Source organism: Bufo gargarizans, chromosome 1, assembly GCF_014858855.1.
Source record: "Bufo gargarizans isolate SCDJY-AF-19 chromosome 1, ASM1485885v1, whole genome shotgun sequence".
Taxonomy (NCBI): domain Eukaryota; kingdom Metazoa; phylum Chordata; class Amphibia; order Anura; family Bufonidae; genus Bufo; species Bufo gargarizans.
The window spans coordinates 710,563,674-710,584,130 of record NC_058080.1 but is presented as its reverse complement, the minus strand read 5'-3'; the positions used below and the strand labels follow the sequence as shown (position 1 = coordinate 710,584,130).

Below are 20,457 nucleotides of genomic sequence, written 5' to 3'. Positions count from 1 at the left end.
TGCTCCTATGTACAAGAATATAACTACTATAATACAGTCTCCTATGTACAAGAATATAACTACTATAATACTGCCTCCTATGTACAAGAAAATCACTACTATAATACTACCTCCTATGTACAAGATATAACTACTATAACACTGCCTCCTATGTACAAGAATATAACTACTATAATACTGCCTCCTATGTACAAGAATATAACTACTATAATACTGCCTCCTATGTACAAGAATATAACTACTATAATACCGCCTCCTATGTACAAGAATATAACTACTATAATACTGCCTCCTATGTACAAGAATATAACTACTATAATACTGCCTCCTATGTGCAAGGTTATAACTGCTATAATACTGCCTCCTATGTACAAGAATATAACTACTATAATACGGCCCTCCTATGTGGCAAGGTTATAACTGCTATAATACCGCCTCCTATGTACAAAGAATATAACTACTATAATACTGCCTCCTATGTACAAGAATATAACTACCTATAATATCTGCCTCCTATGTACAGGAATATAACTACTATAATACTGCTCCTGTGTACAAGAATATAACTACTATAATACTGCTCCTATGTACAAGAATATAACTACTATAATACCGCCTCCTATGTACAAGAATATAACTACTATAATACTGCCTCCTATGTACAAGAATATAACTACTATAATACTGCCTCCTATGTACAAGAATATAACTACTATAATACCGCCTCCTATGTACAAGAATATAACTACTATAATACTGCCTCCTATGTACAAGAATATAACTACTATAATACTGCCTCCTATGTGCAAGGTTATAACTGCTATAATACCGCCTCCTATGTACAATAATATAACTACTATAATACTGCCTCCTATGTACAAGAATATAACTACTATAATACTGCCTCCTATGTACAAGAATATAACTACTATAATACCGCCTCCTATGTACAAGAATATAACTACTATAATACTGCCTCCTATGTACAAGAATATAACTACTATAATACTGCCTCCTATGTACAAGAATACAGCTGCTATAATGCTGACCCCAATTACTACTGGATGTATCAGTCAGATTCACTCCCTATACTCACCTGTATACTTCCCTCTGTGGCAAGAACTTCAGCAACAGGCACAGACTGAATGAACTGCATGAATCCTATAAGGAGAGGGACACAGCATTAGAGATTCTCAGAAAGCAGTGCACTTTCTTCCCATCTATTTATGGAGAGCAGAGCGGCTGAGCTCCTGTCATTTCCATCACACGGTTTTATAGAACAGCTGCTCCCGAAATGACGGGAGAACAAGCAGCGCTTTGTGCAGATCTCTGCTCCACTTCTCCTTGAGCCCAAAATACTTTATCGAGATTTCCATTGAAATACTGTGCTCAGACCAACAAAGGAACTACTAAATAGCCCCTCAATTATGCGTGCCCATTGTAGTGGGGCAGTGCATTCCGGGCCCGAGGGGTTGGGTACAATAGGTTGCCAGATATTGGCAGGTACTGGTGCACACAGTCCTCAATTACTAGGACGGATTGGGGAGTTGATTGCGCGTGGACATCAGGGGCTGCACAGAGGGGAGGACGCCGTCTTCTTACCGTGCTTTGTGCTCGTTGCCAGAACTTTGTAAGGTGTTAATTTCAGATCTAGATTTTCCTTCCGTAAAAGCTGAAAAAAAAAGAAAACAACAATGAATCGTGTGCAAAAGTAAAAATTCCTTTCATCAAGCCTTAGTTTCTGAAGGTAAACTGGATTTTTTATTTTTTTTTAGATGGTGCCCCCTTGTTTTTGTGTTTACTTTTTTTTTTTTTTTTTTTTAACTTCCCACCTGAACCTTATTAAGGCTGTTTACATACTTAAAGAGCACTGGTCAGCAGGAACAACCCTATTACACCTGACATAAGATCCAGTAGGGTTGCTCTTGCTGATTACAATGATATTTGTCTTGTGACAATCGGTTGCAGTGTTCCTGAAAATAAAAGATTTAAAAGTTATCATATTACTTATACCACACACAGAACGCCATAAAAATAAATCCCACAAAATGTAAAAAATTATAATATGTATAAAATATAATAAAACTTATTTAACTATAGTTAACAAAATGGTTGATTAAAAAACTACAACTCGTCCTGCAAAATTTAAAGGGGTTGTCTCATTATGGACAATGGGGGCATATCGTTAAGATATGCCCCCATTGTCTCATAGGTGCGGGTCCCACCACCGGGACCCGCACCTATATCGAGAACGGAGCCCCGCAAGGTGGTGGCTGGAGGACTCCGGTTCGTGCACCACCAAGCTGGCTCCCCATAGAAGTGGATAGGAGCGGACCACGCATGCGCGGCCCCCGCTCCTATTCATTTCTATGGGGCTGACGGAAATAGCCAAGCTAGTGCTCGGCTATTTTCGCCGGCCTTATAGAAAATGAATGAAGGGCGGCTGCGCAGAGCGCCCTCCTTCACTTGCAGGGCGCCGTTCTCAAAATAGGTGCGGGTCCGCATATCCTAGCGATAATCCCCCATTGTCCATGATGAGACAACCCCTTTAAAGTCTCACACAGCGAAATTAAAGAGGACCTTTCACTGATTATGACAAAGTGAACTAAGTATACAGACATGGAGAGCGGCGCCCGGGGATCTCACTGCACTTACTATTATCCCCGGGCGCCGCTCCGTTCTCCTGCTATGCCCTCCGGTATCTCCGGTCACTAAGTTATGGTAGGCGGAGTCTGCCCTTGTTCTGCTGTAGCGCTGGCCAATCGCATCGCAGAGCTCACAGCCTGGGAGCTCTGCAATGCGAATGGCCAGCGCTACAGCAGAACAAGGGCAGACTCCGCCTATTATAACTTACTGACTGAAATCTCCGCCTACTATAACTTAGTGACCGGAGATACAGGAGGGCATAGCGGGAGAATGGAGCGGCGCCCAGGGATAATAGTAAGTGCAGTGAGATCCCCGGGCGCCGCTCTCCATGTCTGTATACTTACCGTATATACTCGAGTATAAGACAAGTTTTTTGGCACATATTTTTGTGCTCAAAAAGCCCCCTCGTCTTATACTCGAGTCTAGGTCTTGATTGCGAAAATTCGCAATCGCATTAAAATTTTCGCATAAAAATTCACATGAACTGGTATTTTCCCAAAAATTGAATATTCGCTTTAGTTGGTTTTTGTACTGTTAAAGTTATTGTTGATACCATATTGTTTTTCTTTGAAATAAATATTAAAAAACCTTTAACCTACTGATGCCTCAATTAATGTAATTTTATTGGTACGGTATCTATTTTTATTTTAGAAATTTACCAGTAGCTGCTGCATTTCCCACCCTAGTCTTATACTCGAGTCAATAATTTTTCCAATTTTTTGGGGGTAAAATTAGGGGCCTCGGCTTACATTCGGGTCGGCTTATACTCGAGTATATACGGTAGTTCACAATGTCGGTGAAAGGTCCTCTTTAAAAAGTTATGACTGCTGGAAAATGAAGGGGGCGGGGGAAGATGTTACTGGGGCAAATTTTTTTAATTTCATTTTATTCATTTTGGGCTAAAAAAAATTCAAAATTGGGCATTATTAAAAACGTACAGCAGTTTTTGAGATACATGCAGTTAAAAAAAAATAATCGGTCCACCCAGACTATCCTTCCTGAATTCCCTTAACTGCCTCATGAAGCCTTATCGCTGATCTCCTGACCTCATAAACACTCAATTAGGCCAACTGATAAGAGTTTAGCTGTAATGAGTGGTTACTATACTTAAAGGGGTTGTCTCAGGAAATGGCATTTATCATGTAGAGGCACTTACTAGTGTATTGTTATTATCCATATTGCCTCCTTCACTGGCTGGTTTCATTTGTAAATCACATTATACATTGCTTATTTCCATGGTTATGACCACCCTGCAATCCATCAGTGGTGGTCGTGCTTGCTCACTATAGGAAACAGCACCAGCCTATGTGCACTCTGAAGGTCCCGGCCACCAGAGAGGCCAGCACTTTTTCCTATAGTGTGTAAGCACGACCACCACTGATGGATTGCAGGGTGGTTGTAACCATGGAAACGAGCAGTGTATAATGTGATGGAAAAATGAATCCAGCCAGCAAAGGAGGTAATATGGACAATGACAATACATTAGTAAGTATCTTGTATTGACTTTCTCTACATGATAAATGCCACTTGCTGAAGCGAGACAACCCCTTTAACTTGAAAAAGGACATATGTACATATTGCCTCAATAAATAATATTATATATATTCTTACCAAATGTGTGTGTGTGTGTGTGTGTAAGTCTCTTTAACCCCTTAAAGATTGGGCCTATTTTTCCTCCCCACATTCCAATAGCCCAAACATTTAAATTTTTTCCTTCGCATTGCCATATGAGGGCTTATTTTTTGAGGGACAGGATGCATTTTTTTTTTTTTTCCACCATTTAACTTATTGTGTCTTGTATTGGAAAACAGAGAGAAAATGATTTGTGGGGTAAAACTGAAAAAAAACTAAAAACAATTCCGCAAAGGTTTTTGGGGTTTTGACATCACTGCGTTTGCTGTGCGCTAAAAACGACATGACGTCCTTATTCTGCAGCTCAATACAATTAAGGCGATACCAAATTCGTATAGTTTTTTATTTTTTTTCAATTACTCATGGCAGCAGCCCGCTCCATACAACTGCGTGCGGGCGCATAAGGCCTTACATGCATGGCATTATGTGTTAAAGGGTTAAAGAATATCCGAACCTGAAATTTGCTCTTATCATCAGAAACTCTGAACAGTGCGCATCCGGGTATGGCTATAATCCTTGAACCATGGGGGAGACTTATCATAGACCGGCGGTGTGAACTTTGTGATAGATTCAGCGCAGCAAACGGCAGTCCATGTGCCTATACTGATATCACTAGCGTACAGTTTGCGACTTTTTGATGGCACGAAAGTGGTGTATTTGGAAGATAAATCTGGCCCTGGGTCTCTGGACTTTGCTGCGGACACGGCCCTACGTGTGGATTCACCGGCTGTATAATGTAGGCAGTTCTCCATGTGTACTGGAGGCAGAACGCCGCGAAAATCGCCCTTTGTGCTGCGGCCCCCTTCGCTCACCTTATCCATCAGTGAAATGATCTGAAGAATAAGCTGGTCCTGCCGCAAGTCATCTCCGTTCTTGAAGATTACTGGATATTTCCCTCCATCCTCGGTCTTGAAATACAATTTTGCCGGCATGAGGGCGCTCTGTAGAAAGAAAGGGGACAACGATGTTATTAACTGTTTCAGGACCGGACACCTTTTTGCCGTATTCGCACACGTCAGTATAACTTTTTTATTTGTTGGGTTATCGACGTGACTTTTCATTACCTTTTTGCATGAATAATGCAGGTTTCTGTTCAAATGTTTATACTTATAATCATATGATTTATGCTTTTTTTGGGGGGGGAAACACCAAAAAATAGCTAAACCTGGATTCACATCAGCGCTTCAAACAACCCCGTCTAGATATCGATGGCCCATGTTCCTTCTAAGCCTTTGCAGTTGCTGAGCGGAGCTGGGCGATACAATGTGAAAGGCGGGCAATATGTTAGCAGCAACCACAGGGTAAACCGGCAATACCATGTGACTATCACTTAAAGGGTTAATTCCCCTCTCTGACGTTTTTATGGATATACCACAAAGGTCTGATCGATGCAGATTCTATAGTGATGTCCACTGCAGTGTATGGAGAGGTGGCTCCACATGTGTGGATTTCTCCATACATGGGAGAATGGGACCCGTGGTGGTACCTGCATTTACTGGACTCTTGTGGACATGCCATAAACGTCTTACCTGCAGTCCTATGTAACACTGCAGATAACACAGTGATAGCTCGTGAGAACAGATAATGTAGTAGATGTTACTTGCAGTCCTATGTAACACCACAGAGAACACAGCGATAATTCTCTATGTACAGATAATGTAGTAGATGTCACCTGCAGTCCTATGTAACACTGCAGATAACACAGTGATAGCTCTCCGAGTACAGACAAGGTAGTAGATGTTACCTACAGTCCTATGTAACGCCACAGATAACACAGCGATAACTCTCTTACTACAGATAATGTAGTATATATCACCTGCAGTCCTATGTAACACCACAGATAACACAGTAATAACTCTCTGTGTGCAGGCAATGTAGTAGATGTTACCTGCAGTCCTATGTAATACCAGAGATAACACAGTGATAAGTCTCTGTGTGCAGGCAATGTAGTAGATCTCACCTGCAGTCCTATGTAACACCCCAGATAACACAGCGATAATTCTCTATGTACAGATAATGTAGTAGATGTCACCTGCAGTCCTATGTAACACTGCAGATAACACAGTGATAGCTCTCCGAGTACAGACAAGGTAGTAGATGTTACCTACAGTCCTATGTAACGCCACAGATAACACAGTGATAACTCTCTATGTACAGATAATGTAGTAGATGTCACCTGCAGTCCTATGTAACACTGCAGATAACACAGTGATAGCTCTCCGAGTACAGACAAGGTAGTAGATGTCACTTGCAGTCCTATGTAACACCACAGATAACACAGCGATAACTCTCTTACTACAGATAATGTAGTATATATCACCTGCAGTCCTATGTAACACCACAGATAACACAGTAATAACTCTCTGAGTACAGATAATGTAGTAGATGTTACCTGCAGTCCTATGTAACACCACAGATAACACCATGATAACTCTCTGAGTACAGATAATGTAGTAGATGTTACCTGCAGTCCTATGTAACACCCCAGATAACACAGTGATAACTCTCTGTGTGCAGGCAATGTAGTAGATGTTACCTGCAGTCCTATGTAATACCAGAGATAACACAGTGATAATTCTCGGTGTGCAGGCAATGTAGTAGATCTCACCTGCAGGTACAGACCATGTTGTGACCCAGTGCTCGGTAAAGTAACCAGGACAGGAGGACTCCAAGCTTGCGCCGCCACTTCCTTCTCGCTGCAGTGCAGTTGTGTTTTCCTCTTCCGGCAGCAGCAGAGCGGCGAGAAGGAGGGGGTGGTGCCGGCTATGAGTCCTGTGGGCCCTATGGCTTGTGCCTGTTCCAAATTCCCTAGAATCCACAATAGGCACAGTGTAACCTGTCAGGGGCCGGGCCTGTGGGATACGGCGGGGAGCGGGCTTGCCAAGGCCATGAGTGAAAGCTGCATGGCCAGGAAGTTTAAAGAGAAAAATATAAATGGCCTATCCCTCAGGAAAAGGCCATCAATATCAAAAATAGCAGGGGGGTAGGGAGGGGCAGTACCCCGCACCACGGCCAATCTGCGTTTTCACTGGAGCCAGAAGTAGGCTATGAGATTGTGGTATTTACCTTGAACAGAGTGGCTTTCTCTGGGATGATCCCTCGGATCTTCACCTGAGGCTCCAGTGGTAGAGGAATGGGTTCAATCTCTGAGAGGTTCATCTTCTCATTATCTGCCAGTAAAGCCTGGAGCCGCTCGTTCTGGAACACCATAAACACAAGCACAGAGATGACAGGCGAGTCTGTGGGGCCACATTCATCTTACTGAGAGAGACCCAGATAGGAAGAAGTCACGATGGATCATTAGTAATAGACTACAGGATTACAACATTACCACAGAGGTTACTAATCTGGGGGACGCCCTAATGTTCCTATACTTACCTGGGAGTGACGGCTATGCCGGAATCCTTCTTCTAATCTCATTTCATCATTAATGATCATTTATTGCAGCCAGATTTGGTTCTATAACAGGTCTGCTGGTCCTATCTAGTCTCAAGTCAGTAGGTGTCAGAACATCAATGTACAGGTCCTGAAATGTGTGGGACCCGGGGACTAGTGCACACCAGGTTACTGAACTAACCCTGATCTTCATGTTTGATCTATCATATATGTATTTATCTACTATCTATCTATACAATTATCTATTATCTATCTCATATCTATCTATTACATTATCTATCTACTATCAGCCATCTAATATATATGTATTTATCTACTATCTATCTATACAATTATCTATTATCTATCTAATTACCTATCTACTATCCATCCGCTATTTAATATCTATCTATGTATTTGTGCTGCTCTGCAGTTAAAATCTATATAGTTTAATTCATATGATATTCTATATTGGGTTATATGCTCCCATCTAGTGGCCGTTTTATGTAATGCACTTTGTTTTTCTTGTTCGTGATATCTGTGATTCATTTCCTTTCATTGCTCCACCCCTTCCTCTGTGTACTTCACTTCCTGTATCTTCATACTGCTCCAGACATATGCACAGGTACACATGTATACTCATGTACGCTTACGAAAGCATCATCTTTTGACCGCACAATACCGGAATCCATCCGTTCTGCTGTACTGTGTTATCTGGCTTACAGAATAAAGCAACTTACACAGATAAACTCGGTGTTGGTGAGTTCAAGCTATCTGATAAGGATTGTCCGCAGTGATTATATCTGCTTATACAGGCCAGGCATAGAGGTCTCACTAGGGATAAATCGCTATTACAACAAGCGGAGTCAGAATAGTTACAAACGCAAAAACACAAATGCAATCGCACTCTGCAAACCAGCACTCTGCCCTGCCTCTATGCTGGATGTTGAATGAGGCATTGGTGTACATTTTGGCCAAAGCGTAATAAGCCACTCACCACGTCAATGTCGCCTCCATGAGTGGTCCCTAACACTAGTTCCTACCTGTTATGGGCCATGACAGCCACACAAAGTCCAGGGAGCGCAGGTACAGCATCCACGCCAGGCACACTCTGCTTTTAACCCCGTCCGGTGCCATTACAGCTTTCATCAGATCCAGGGATGCAAGTACCAACATGCATGCTGAGCCCACTATATACTTCTCCTGGAGCCAAATGGCTACTGGTAGGTGCTATATAAGCAGACTCAGTTTTATACTGACTTTAAAACCAGCCTCCAGGGCAGACTAACTGGTCAGGTGTGCATGACTGCATGGAATTCGCCACGCCTCCAATATATACTACAACCATGAGGGACCACTCATGGAGGTGACCTTGACGTGGTGAGTGGCTTATTACGCTTTGGCCAAAATGTACACCAATGCCTCATTCAACATCCAGCATAAAGGCAGGGCAGAGTGCTGGTTTGCAGAGTGCGATTGCGTTTGTATCTGTATTTCGCCATAGCAATGAGCACCTGCATAGGGTTGTGCGGACTGAACCCCCCACATTTTTTTTCTTTGGAGTCAGAATAGTATTTATCTATCTCATATCTATCTATCTACCTACATAATATATCTATCTTTTCTATCTAATATCTATCATATATGTATTTATCTAATATCTATCTCCTATCTATCTAACTAATATATATGTATTTATCTCCTATCTATCTATACAATTATCTAATATATAACTATCTAGTATCTATTTATCTATCTATCTAGATATTAAATTAGATAATTACATAAATTGGCTAATAGTATTTGGCTGTCTGTAGATAAATCTCAAGCCTTGTCCCAGAGATTTACAGAACCTGAATCGACAAGGACAAGCTGAACTCTACTCTATCTGTATACAGGTTCAGCCCTCATATCACACAGAAGTGACAATGCTGGAAACAATTGGCAGATGTAACACACAGCGAAGACAGCAGAGGAGAGGAGAATGATGCTGTGAGCACTGGGGGGTGAGGAGCAGAGATGGGCACGTACCTTTTTTTTGCGGTTGCCACTTTCACGCTGCACTGCCTTCATGAGATGAACCAGTCTATCTACAAAGGTTTGCTGTGTCGCCAGCAGCGAGCGCATCACTCTGACAGACTTATCGCCCTACAGCAGGGAAGGGGAAGGAAAACACACAAATGAACTTGTTTCGCCTTCTCCTGCCGGTCGCGTCTGCTTGTATGAAATCGCAGCCTGGGCTCCCCTCGATGCAGGATGCGACTATACAAAGAGCCAGTAACGGCTTACTAATCCACAAACATAGTTATTCTCTGACCTGTTAAAAACATGATTCGGTACATGATGTAAACTGCAGTGAAGGTAATCTTCTTACTGGTGACTGTATTTGTGAGTTATAACCTCCCTTCTGATCCTCAGCTGTGTCATGTGACACAGGGCAGAAAGGAAAACAATACTGAGGCTCCCATAGGAATACATAGAGAAAGTGGCTTCCTGCACATAAGACGCTGTGTTTGGAGAGTCATAGTGTCATTTGACACAGCTGAGGATCAGAAGGGAGGTGATAATTCACAAATACAGACTCTGATAAAAAGATTACCTTCACTACCGTTTACATCATGTACCTTTCTAAAAGGTCAGACACATTTTTTTGTGAAAGCTTCTTTAAAGGGGTATTCCGGTTATAAGAAGTCATCCCCCATATCGGTCAGTACCATAGAAAATAAATGGAGTGGTATGGTGCACGCTCGACCTGCATCCATTTCAGGGTATGGGGACCCCCTTTTTCGTGATCAGTGGGGGTCCCAGCAGTCACACTCCTACCAGTGCAATAGTTATCGCCTATACTGTGGATAGGGGATTACGAATTATAACTGAATACCCCTCTAATGCACACATTTGGTAGCCTCATTTAGGTCAAAACAGAAGAATGACCAACCCCGGGCCCTCCTTGCCGGTCAGTGGGTTGTCCACACTTGTAAAGCTGTTCTCCATATGAGTGAATAGAAGAACAGGCTGCAGCCAACTCTTGGAATGACTGAAGACCCTTCAATCTTGGCCCAAAGAGATCAGACCCTCATTATGGATTGTCAAACTGAAATGGGACAGCCACTTTAAAACATATTAGTAAGTGATGGTGCCTCGCAACGATAACCTACTGCTCAATGATCGATACAAGTCCAAATACCACCTGCCCCGCACTTATTTTTGGCCACAGCACTGGGCTCCTTCGCTGGCTTTTTTCTGCACAGTGACCCTCAAGGATACCAGCCATGCACGTTCCATTCACTTGAAAGGAGCAGCGTTCCAGTTTCTCAGAGTGCTTGGCTGTATAGAAAATATGGAAAAGAGACATCTGCCTCTTCATACTCCAGCTTGCCTGGGGTCCCATAGGTTGAACCCCCTGCCCCCACCGATCAGAATTCTATGGCATAGTGATAAGTCATTATATCATCGTGGAGGGTACAATCTCTGGGACCCTCAGCACGCCCCGTCACAGTTTTCTCTGCACAGAGGTGCCCTGGCGTCTCATTCAAGTGAATGAGGTCAGCTGCAAGTCCCTGCACTGCCTGGTGCCATGGAGCACTGCCGTGCAGGAAGACAAATGGAGGGCCCTAATGAGGAATCAGTGCTGCAACATCTTCCTACATTCATAGCAGCGATGGGTGCCATCACTTCTTAAGGTGGGAACACCCCATCGAGTTGGCAGCAATGTCCTATGTAAGTCCTGGGGTGGGATGCTTGCAGAGCAACACTGAGTGGCTGGTAAGGAAGGCAAACCCATTGCTGAAATAAGTCATATGAGCTTCTAGGATGAATGGAAATACGCAGAGCTAGAAGACGGGGAGAATAGGGGTGTCATTGTCTCAGGAAGGAAAGGTATGTAGTAGGGCTGCACGATATGGGAATTTTGTGCGATTGCGATTAGGGCCCTAAAAATTGCGATAACGATATGCAATGCATTATTTTAAGGGAATTGTGCTAGAGGTCTATTTGCTTGGATTTTCCCTTATGAGCCGTTGACGCCGCCACAGGAGCCCATGCCGTGACCCGTCACCCAGGTACCGTATTTTTTGCTTTATACGATGCACCTGATTATAAGACGCACCTAGGTTTTTGAGGAGAAAAAAAAAAGAAAAAAAAAGATTTTGAAACAGAATGTGTGCTTTTGGTGGATTTTTAACTAATGGTGGTCTGGGTATGACATTATTATGAAGGATCTGTGGATGGCACTGTTATGAAGGATCTGTGGATGGCACTGTTATGAAGGATCTGTGGATGGCACTGTTATGAAGGATCCGTGGATGGCACTGTTATGAAGGATTTGTGGATGGCACTGTTATGAAGGATCCGTGGGTGGCACTGTTATGAAGGATCCGTGGGTGGCACTGTTATGAAGGATCCGTGGATGGCACTGTTATGAAGGATCCGTGGATGGCACTGTTATGAAGGATCCGTGGATGGCACTGTTATGAAGGATCCGTGGATGGCACTGTTATGAAGGATCCGTGGATGGCACTGTTATGAAGGATCCGTGGATGGCACTGTTATGAATGATCTGTGGATGGCACTGTTATGAATGATCTGTGGATGGCACTGTTATGAATGATCTGTGGATGGCACTGTTATGAAGGATCTGTGGTTGGCACTGTTATGGGGATCTGTGGTTGGCACTGTTATGGGGATCTGTGGTTGGCACTGTTATGGGGATCTGTGGTTGGCACTGTTATGGGGATCTGTGGATGGCACTGTTATGGGGATCTGTAGTTGGCACTGTTATGAGGGATTCTTTGGATGGCACTGTTATGAGGGATTCTTTGGATGGCACTGTCTTGAAGGATCTGTGGATGACACTGTTATGGGGATCTGTGGATGGCACTGTTATGGGGCTCTGTGGATGGCACTGTTATGGGGATCTGTGGAGTACACTGTTATGGGGATCTGTGGATGGCACTGTTATGGGGCTCTGTGGATGGCACTGTTATGGGGATCTGTGGATGACACTGTTATGGGGATCTGTGGATGACACTGTTATGGGGATCTGTGGTTGGCACAGTTATGGGGATCTGTGGTTGGCACAGTTATGGGGATCTGTGGTTGGCACAGTTATGGGGATCTGTGGATGACACTGTTATGAGGGATTCTTTGGATGACACTGTTATGAGGGATTCTTTGGATGACACACTGTTATGGGGAATCTGTGGATGACACTGTTATGGAGAGGATCTGTGGATGACACGGTTATAGAGAGGATCTGTGGATGACACTGTTATGAAGGATCTGTGGGTGGCACTGTTATGAAGGATCTGTGGATGGCACTGTTATGAAGGATCTGTGGATGGCACTGTTATGAAGGATCCGTGGATTGCACTGTTATGAAGGATCCGTGGGTGGCACTGTTATGAAGGATCCGTGGGTGGCACTGTTATGAAGGATCCGTGGGTGGCACTGTTATGAAGGATCCGTGGGTGGCACTGTTATGAAGGATCCGTGGGTGGCACTGTTATGAAGGATCTGTGGATGGCACTGTTATGAAGGATCTGTGGATGGCACTGTTATGAAGGATCTGTGGATGGCACTGTTATGAATGATCTGTGGATGGCACTGTTATGAAGGATCTGTGGTTGGCACTGTTATGGGGATCTGTGGTTGGCACTGTTATGGGGATCTGTGGTTGGCACTGTTATGGGGATCTGTGGTTGGCACTGTTATGGGGATCTGTGGTTGGCACTGTTATGGGGATCTGTGGTTGGCACTGTTATGGGGATCTGTGGATGGCACTGTTATGGGGATCTGTAGTTGGCACTGTTATGAGGGATTCTTTGGATGGCACTGTTATGAGGGATTCTTTGGATGGCACTGTCTTGAAGGATCTGTGGATGACACTGTTATGGAGATCTGTGGATGGCACTGTTATGGGGCTCTGTGGATGGCACTGTTATGGGGCTCTGTGGATGACACTGTTATGGGGCTCTGTGGATGACACTGTTATGGGGATCTGTGGTTGGCACAGTTATGGGGATCTGTGGTTGGCACAGTTATGGGGATCTGTGGATGACACTGTTATGAGGGATTCTTTGGATGACACACTGTTATGGGGAATCTGTGGATGACACTGTTATGGAGAGGATCTGTGGATGACACTGTTATAGAGAGGATCTGTGGATGACACTGTTATGAAGGATCTGTGGGTGGCACTGTTATGAAGGATCTGTGGATGGCACTGTTATGAAGGATCTGTGGATGGCACTGTTATGAAGGATCTGTGGATGGCACTGTTATGAAGGATCTGTGGATGGCACTGTTATGAAGGATCTGTGGATGGCACTGTTATGAAGGATCTGTGGTTGGCACTGTTATGGGGATCTGTGGTTGGCACTGTTATGGGGATCTGTGGTTGGCACTGTTATGGGGATCTGTGGTTGGCACTGTTATGGGGATCTGTGGTTGGCACTGTTATGGGGATCTGTGGTTGGCACTGTTATGGGGATCTGTGGTTGGCACTGTTATGGGGATCTGTGGTTGGCACTGTTATGGGGATCTGTGGTTGGCACTGTTATGGGGAGGATTGGCACTGTTATGAGGGATTCTTTGGATGGCACTGTCTTGAAGGATGTGTGGATGACACTGTTATGGGGATCTGTGGTTGGCACTGTTATGGGGATCTGTGGTTGGCACTGTTATGGGGATCTGTGGTTGGCACTGTTATGGGGATCTGTGGTTGGCACAGTTATGGGGATCTGTGGTTGGCACAGTTATGGGGATCTGTGGTTGGCACAGTTATGGGGATCTGTGGTTGGCACAGTTATGGGGATCTGTGGATGACACTGTTATGAGGGATTCTTTGGATGACACACTGTTATGGGGAATCTGTGGATGACACTGTTATGGAGAGGATCTGTGGATGACACTGTTATAGAGAGGATCTGTGGATGACACTGTTATGAAGGATCTGTGGATGGCACTGTTATGAAGGATCTGTGGATGGCACTGTTATGAAGGATCTGTGGATGGCACTGTTATGAAGGATCTGTGGATGGCACTGTTATGATGGATCTGTGGATGGACTGTTATGAAGGATCTGTGATGGCACTGTTATGAAGGATCTGTGGATGGCACTGTTATGAAGGATCTGTGGATGGCACTGTTATGAAGGATCTGTGGATGGCACTGTTGTGAAGGATCTGTGGATGGCACTGTTATGAGGGATCTGTGGATGGCACTGTTATGAGGGATCTGTGGTTGGCACAGTTATGGGGATCTGTGGTTGGCACAGTTATGGGGATCTGTGGTTGGCACAGTTATGGGGATCTGTGGTTGGCACAGTTATGGGGATCTGTGGTTGGCACAGTTATGGGGATCTGTGGTTGGCACAGTTATGGGGATCTGTGGATGACACTGTTATGAGGGATTCTTTGGATGACACACTGTTATGGGGAATCTGTGGATGACACTGTTATGGAGAGGATCTGTGGATGACACTGTTATAGAGAGGATCTGTGGATGACACTGTTATGAAGGATCTGTGGATGGCACTGTTATGAAGGGTCTGTGGATGGCACTGTTATGAAGGATCTGTGGATGGCACTGTTATGAAGGATCTGTGGATGGCACTGTTATGAAGGATCTGTGGATGGCACTGTTATGAAGGATCTGTGGATGGCACTGTTATGAAGGATCTGTGGATGGCACTGTTATGAAGGATCTGTGGATGGCACTGTTATGAGGGATCTGTGGATGGCACTGTTATGAGGGATCTGTGGTTGGCACAGTTATGAGGGATCTGTGGTTGGCACAGTTATGAGGGATCTGTGGTTGGCACAGTTATGGGGATCTGTGGTTGGCACAGTTATGGGGATCTGTGGTTGGCACAGTTATGGGGATCTGTGGTTGGCACAGTTATGGGGATCTGTGGTTGGCACAGTTATGGGGATCTGTGGTTGGCACAGTTATGGGGATCTGTGGTTGGCACAGTTATGGGGATCTGTGGTTGGCACATTTCTGGGGATCTGTGGTTGGCACAGTTATGGGGATCTGTGGTTGGCACAGTTATGGGGATCTGTGGTTGGCACAGTTATGGGGATCTGTGGTTGGCACTGTTATGGGAGCTCTGTGGATGACACTGTTATGGGGATCTGTGGATGGCACTGTTATGGGGATCTGTGGATGGCACTGTTATGGGGATCTGTGGATGGCACTGTTATGGGGATCTGTGGTTGGCACTGTTATGGGGATCTGTTGTTGGCACTGTTATGAGGGATTCTTTGGATGACACTGTTATGAGGGATTCTTTGGATGGCACTGTTAAGGGGGACCTATGGACGAAGCACTGTTATGGGGGGTGGATCTGTGGATGATGCACTGTTATGGGGGATGTGTGCTATGACACATAGGGCCATGAGGGGGGCCAGCATAAGTTGCTTTATGTGTGAATGACACACATATAGCATATTATGCTGGTCCCCCTCATGGCCCTATGTGTCATAGCATTACTTTATTAATGTCCCCTCATGTGTCCTAAACAGCGCACATAACTGTCTTTTTATGCAAAGTCTTTCTTTACCGCTGAAACAATCCCTCTCCTATTAATAAACTCCTATTGATAAAATCACCAGCCTCTGTATTCACTATGAATGCACTGCAGCGAGCGGGCCGGCCCGGCTGACGGCATGGCTGACGTCACTTAGTCAGTCACGCTCCTCCCACTTCATTAATGAAGCAGGAGCGCGACTGACTGAAGTCATGCGCCGGCCGGCCCGCTCGCTGCAGTGCATTCATAGGGAGTACAGAGGCTGGTGATTTTATCAATAGGAGTTTATCAACAGGAGAGCGATTGTTTCAGCAGTAAAGAAAGACTTTCGATACAAAGACAGTTATGTGTGCGGGGCCCGCCACAACTTGCCTCCAGCCCCTCGCCCCTCCCCGCACTGTAACTGAAGTATCGCCGGCCGCACTGTGCAGCATAGCGGCCGGTGATACATCAGTGTCAGCCACGTAAAAAGTAAACCATCGCTTTATGAGACGCACAGTGTGTCTTATAAAGCAAAAAATAATCGCAGCATTTTTGGGTCGGCCAAATCGCCATATCGCAATCGGCGATTATCGCGATAGGATTGCTTTGGCGATATATCGTGCAGGCCTAGTATGTAGGGACCAGTGAGGTCAGAGATCCAAGTCCTATACAAAGTAGTTACCAGTTGTAGAGTACAATTAGACAGCATGAGGGGCTAGCTGCATTAGAAAAACCCTAACAAGATGCACCAGATAATGTCAGATGCTATTCATGATATTAAACTGTCATGTTTTCATAAAAATAAATCAATTTTAGCACATGTTACTGCTGCTGCAGCATTCTGCATAAGGCAATATTTCGTTTCTTCATGTACCACTGTTTTCCTTGAGCTTTTCCCATAGTTACCACAGTTTTGAAGCCTGCATTATGATACTCTTCTCAAGATACCTCCCTCTGCCAGTTCTCTGAGGCCAAAACTGCCTTCCTTCACTTCCCATACACACTTGCTTTAGCCAGCAGCTCCCTGCCAGCCAATCAGATTGGATTACTGAGAGACACGCCTCCTCACTCTGAAGCCTGATACTATCTACAAACAGACACGCAGTGTGGAGGACCGCACCTCTGTGTTCTCTCTACACTGAGTTGGAGACAGAAAAGACATAGCAACGGTCTTTTAAGGGACAAATTGAAAGGGATAAAGGACATTAATGAAAGCTGTTATTATAAGGTAATTACAGACCTTTTGACAATCATTGACAGACTAACTCAGGTACACATGCCTAGCTCTAATAAACTAGCAAATAAAAAAATATGACAGTTACACTTTAAGGAATCTATTTCTAGAAAAATCTGGTAAATGAGGTGGGACAGAGATGGGTTTGGTTTAATACCTGCAAAGCATCCGCCTCCTTCCATTCACTCAATATTGCACCACTTTGGCTGAGTGGTTGCTAGGAACGCATGACCTGACAAACCCATAGACAAGACTGCATTTGTTGGACACAGCACAGCATACCCTCCTCTGTACTAATGAGGACAGGAAACCTGCCGATTACAGATGGATCCCTGGTCTGGCTAAGATAAGCTAATTTGTATGCCTTTCCCATGGAGCATTGCTTAAAAATAAGTCTCCATACACCGCAGAGTTTCTTCAATGAGAGGCAGTACCTTGTGAGCTGCGTCTAAGGCATCTTATTATCCAGCCAGCCTGTTCTGTACAGATAACAAGCAGGAGCCACAAATCAGCAGTCTACCGGTGGGTCAGCTATATAGGAGCTAATCTGCATACTTTATTTCCCATGGAGCACAGCCTGAAAATAGACGTCCATATAGTGCGGAGTCTCTTCAATGAGAGCAACTATCCCACAAAATGTGACTGGAGAAAAGAGATAGCGATCTGAAGGACCTATGACAGCCATTCAGGCAATGGTAAGTGGCAGGAAGGTGGGCACAATAGACTTTACGAGGGAGATATTGGCTTTTCAAAGTTTCCTACATCTCGCAATTGTGGGCCACTTCGAGGAGTTACCTTTAAAAGCGCCTGACTGAAGCGTCTCATGACGTTAAGGTACATCTCATGGGTCTTAGGGTCTCTCATCTGAGTGTCCTGGTCTTCACATTCCACAATAACATACCTGCAAAAGAAAACACATTACACCTACAATTACATATCTTGTATCTAGCAGAAAGGAAATTACTGTAGGTGTGCCACACACATAGGGCTACTTTCACACTGGCGTTTCCGGGTCCGCTTGTGAGATCCGTTTCAGGGCTCTCACAAGCGGCCCAAAACGGATCAGTTCAGCCCCAATGCATTCTGAATGGATAAGGATCCGCTCAGAATGCATCAGTTTGGCTCCGTTCAGCCTCCATTCCGCTCTGGAGGCGGACACCAAAACGCTGCTTGCAGCGCAGTTTGGGGCGCAGTTTCAGTTTTGAAACAGTTTGGGGCGCAGTTTCAGTTTTTGCCTCAGGCAGCAGGTTTACCTGATGCCAGGTTTCACATAAAAGTCAAACTGTAGCATAAGTTCCAATTTGAGCCAAAATGTGCAAATATCATCATTTTTTAACACCCTTGCTATTTTTGTAAGAAGTGGGAAGGATATGGGTGGGAGAAGGTGGTTGGTTCCTCTGCGGCCAAACACATTTAACACTAAAGAAAACTGGTCACATTACACCTGGAAGCTACTCCAGCTCTTTTCTGGCGTAGATTTCATTTTCTGTTGCACGGACCCCCCCGGGGAATGTGCCAGAATTATTAGGAGGCTGTGCTTTGGCGCATCATACACCAGCGAGCTTTGATAGAAAGACTGGCATCAGAAACACCAATCTTAATACATCCCCCTTCTAGTTGGCGTGGCCAGTCTAAGCAGTCAGTAAATAAGTACACACCAGTACAAGTAGTTGGCCAAGGTGGAGTTCTTGCAGGCCCTGGAGATGAGGAAGGTGCAGAGATCTTGCTGTAAGGAAAAGATAAGAGTGAGTATATTGGAAGTGAAAAATAGAGAAAATATGGCCACAAATACATGAACACTTCTGATATATATTTTTTATTCAATTCAACCAAGCCCTCTTGTAAAATATGCATACTGTCAAGCATAATATCATATACTCTCTATATAATGCCATTCTAGACAATTATGATGTCCTAAAATTCATGGCTGAGATTGGAATACCTGTCGTATGCGGCAACCAGAGGTAGCTGGGGTTACAGAAACACCCGAAGAGGTTGCGCTACTCTGTTTCCATAACTCCCATAGAAATTAATAGGAGTTGCGGAGACAGCGTAGCAAAGATTACTCGGTTTCCATGGCCCTGAACACCTCTGACAACCAGATCCATGAATGGCCTTAATGTGGAAAAACTGCACCTCACAGTCTTGACCTCCACTTCCCTCGAGAAGGTTTGGGATGACTTAGAACAACGAATGAAAACCAGACTTTAATCACCCAACATCAGTGCTAGACCTTACTAATAATATTCTGGATGAATAAACGCAAATCCTGGAGGCCAGGTTCTAAAATCTAGTGGCATTTTTTCCCAGAAGAGATAAGGCTGTTACAACAGAAAAGCAAGAGAGAGAATTTAAGGAGCAGCACCTATAGTTGTCTGAATGTTCACCAGATGATGCCACCATAGGTCGGAAGTACGGAAGCCACCTTGACGCTTGGTAGGTGGGCCCGACACGTATGTGCGCTAAGAGCTTCCATTACTCATTTATAGTCGGTATTGTACCACTTTTATCTAGAATGACCCCCATTCCTTAGCTCTATTGTTTGCATATATAATGGTGTGCAGCCATTTAGTTTTTTTGTAATTATGTTTGCTTCATGGATATGCAGCTGTGATTCTGAAGGTTTTAGTCTAAATTTTCTTGCAATATATTGGGGGTGGCACCCCTTTTAGACTGGACACGCCCATCTACCTGGGACTTCTGAGCAGAGTACTTTTGTAGCTGGTTCCTCCACTGCCCTGAATATTGGAGACTTTAGTAAGTCCAAAGTGAGGCAGTATCTTTAGTGATAGGGACCCATCTGCAGAAGCCACCTTGAAGCTTGGTAGGTGGGCCCGACACGTATGTGCGCTAAGAGCTTCCATTACTCATTTATAGTCGGTATTGTACCACTTATCTAGAATGACCCCCATTCCTTAGCTCTATTGTTTGCATATATAATGGTGTGCAGCCATTTAGTTTTTTTGTAATAGGTCGGAAGTAGTTATTTTTCAGTGTCTTGGCCATCTCTGTGCTGCACCTTTGTTTTGATGCTGCTAGGGCTTGTTGTGAGTGGGAT

The 20,457-nt window shown here is 44.4% G+C and overlaps 1 protein-coding gene across 2 annotated transcripts in view; it reads right to left on the bottom strand.

Annotated features, from left to right (window-relative positions):
* PIK3C3 (phosphatidylinositol 3-kinase catalytic subunit type 3) overlaps positions 1-20,457 on the bottom strand; it is a 177,106-nt gene that overhangs the window by 77,871 nt on the left and 78,778 nt on the right. For both annotated transcript variants that reach the window (XM_044276294.1, XM_044276295.1), the window contains 7 exons: positions 19,058-19,125; positions 18,195-18,300; positions 9,685-9,801; positions 7,345-7,476; positions 5,091-5,219; positions 1,603-1,672; positions 1,097-1,161 (listed from right to left, as the gene is read on the bottom strand). In XM_044276294.1, coding sequence (XP_044132229.1) covers positions 1,097-1,161; positions 1,603-1,672; positions 5,091-5,219; positions 7,345-7,476; positions 9,685-9,801; positions 18,195-18,300; positions 19,058-19,125 — 687 coding nt within the window. The remainder of the gene's footprint in view (positions 1-1,096; positions 1,162-1,602; positions 1,673-5,090; positions 5,220-7,344; positions 7,477-9,684; positions 9,802-18,194; positions 18,301-19,057; positions 19,126-20,457) is intronic.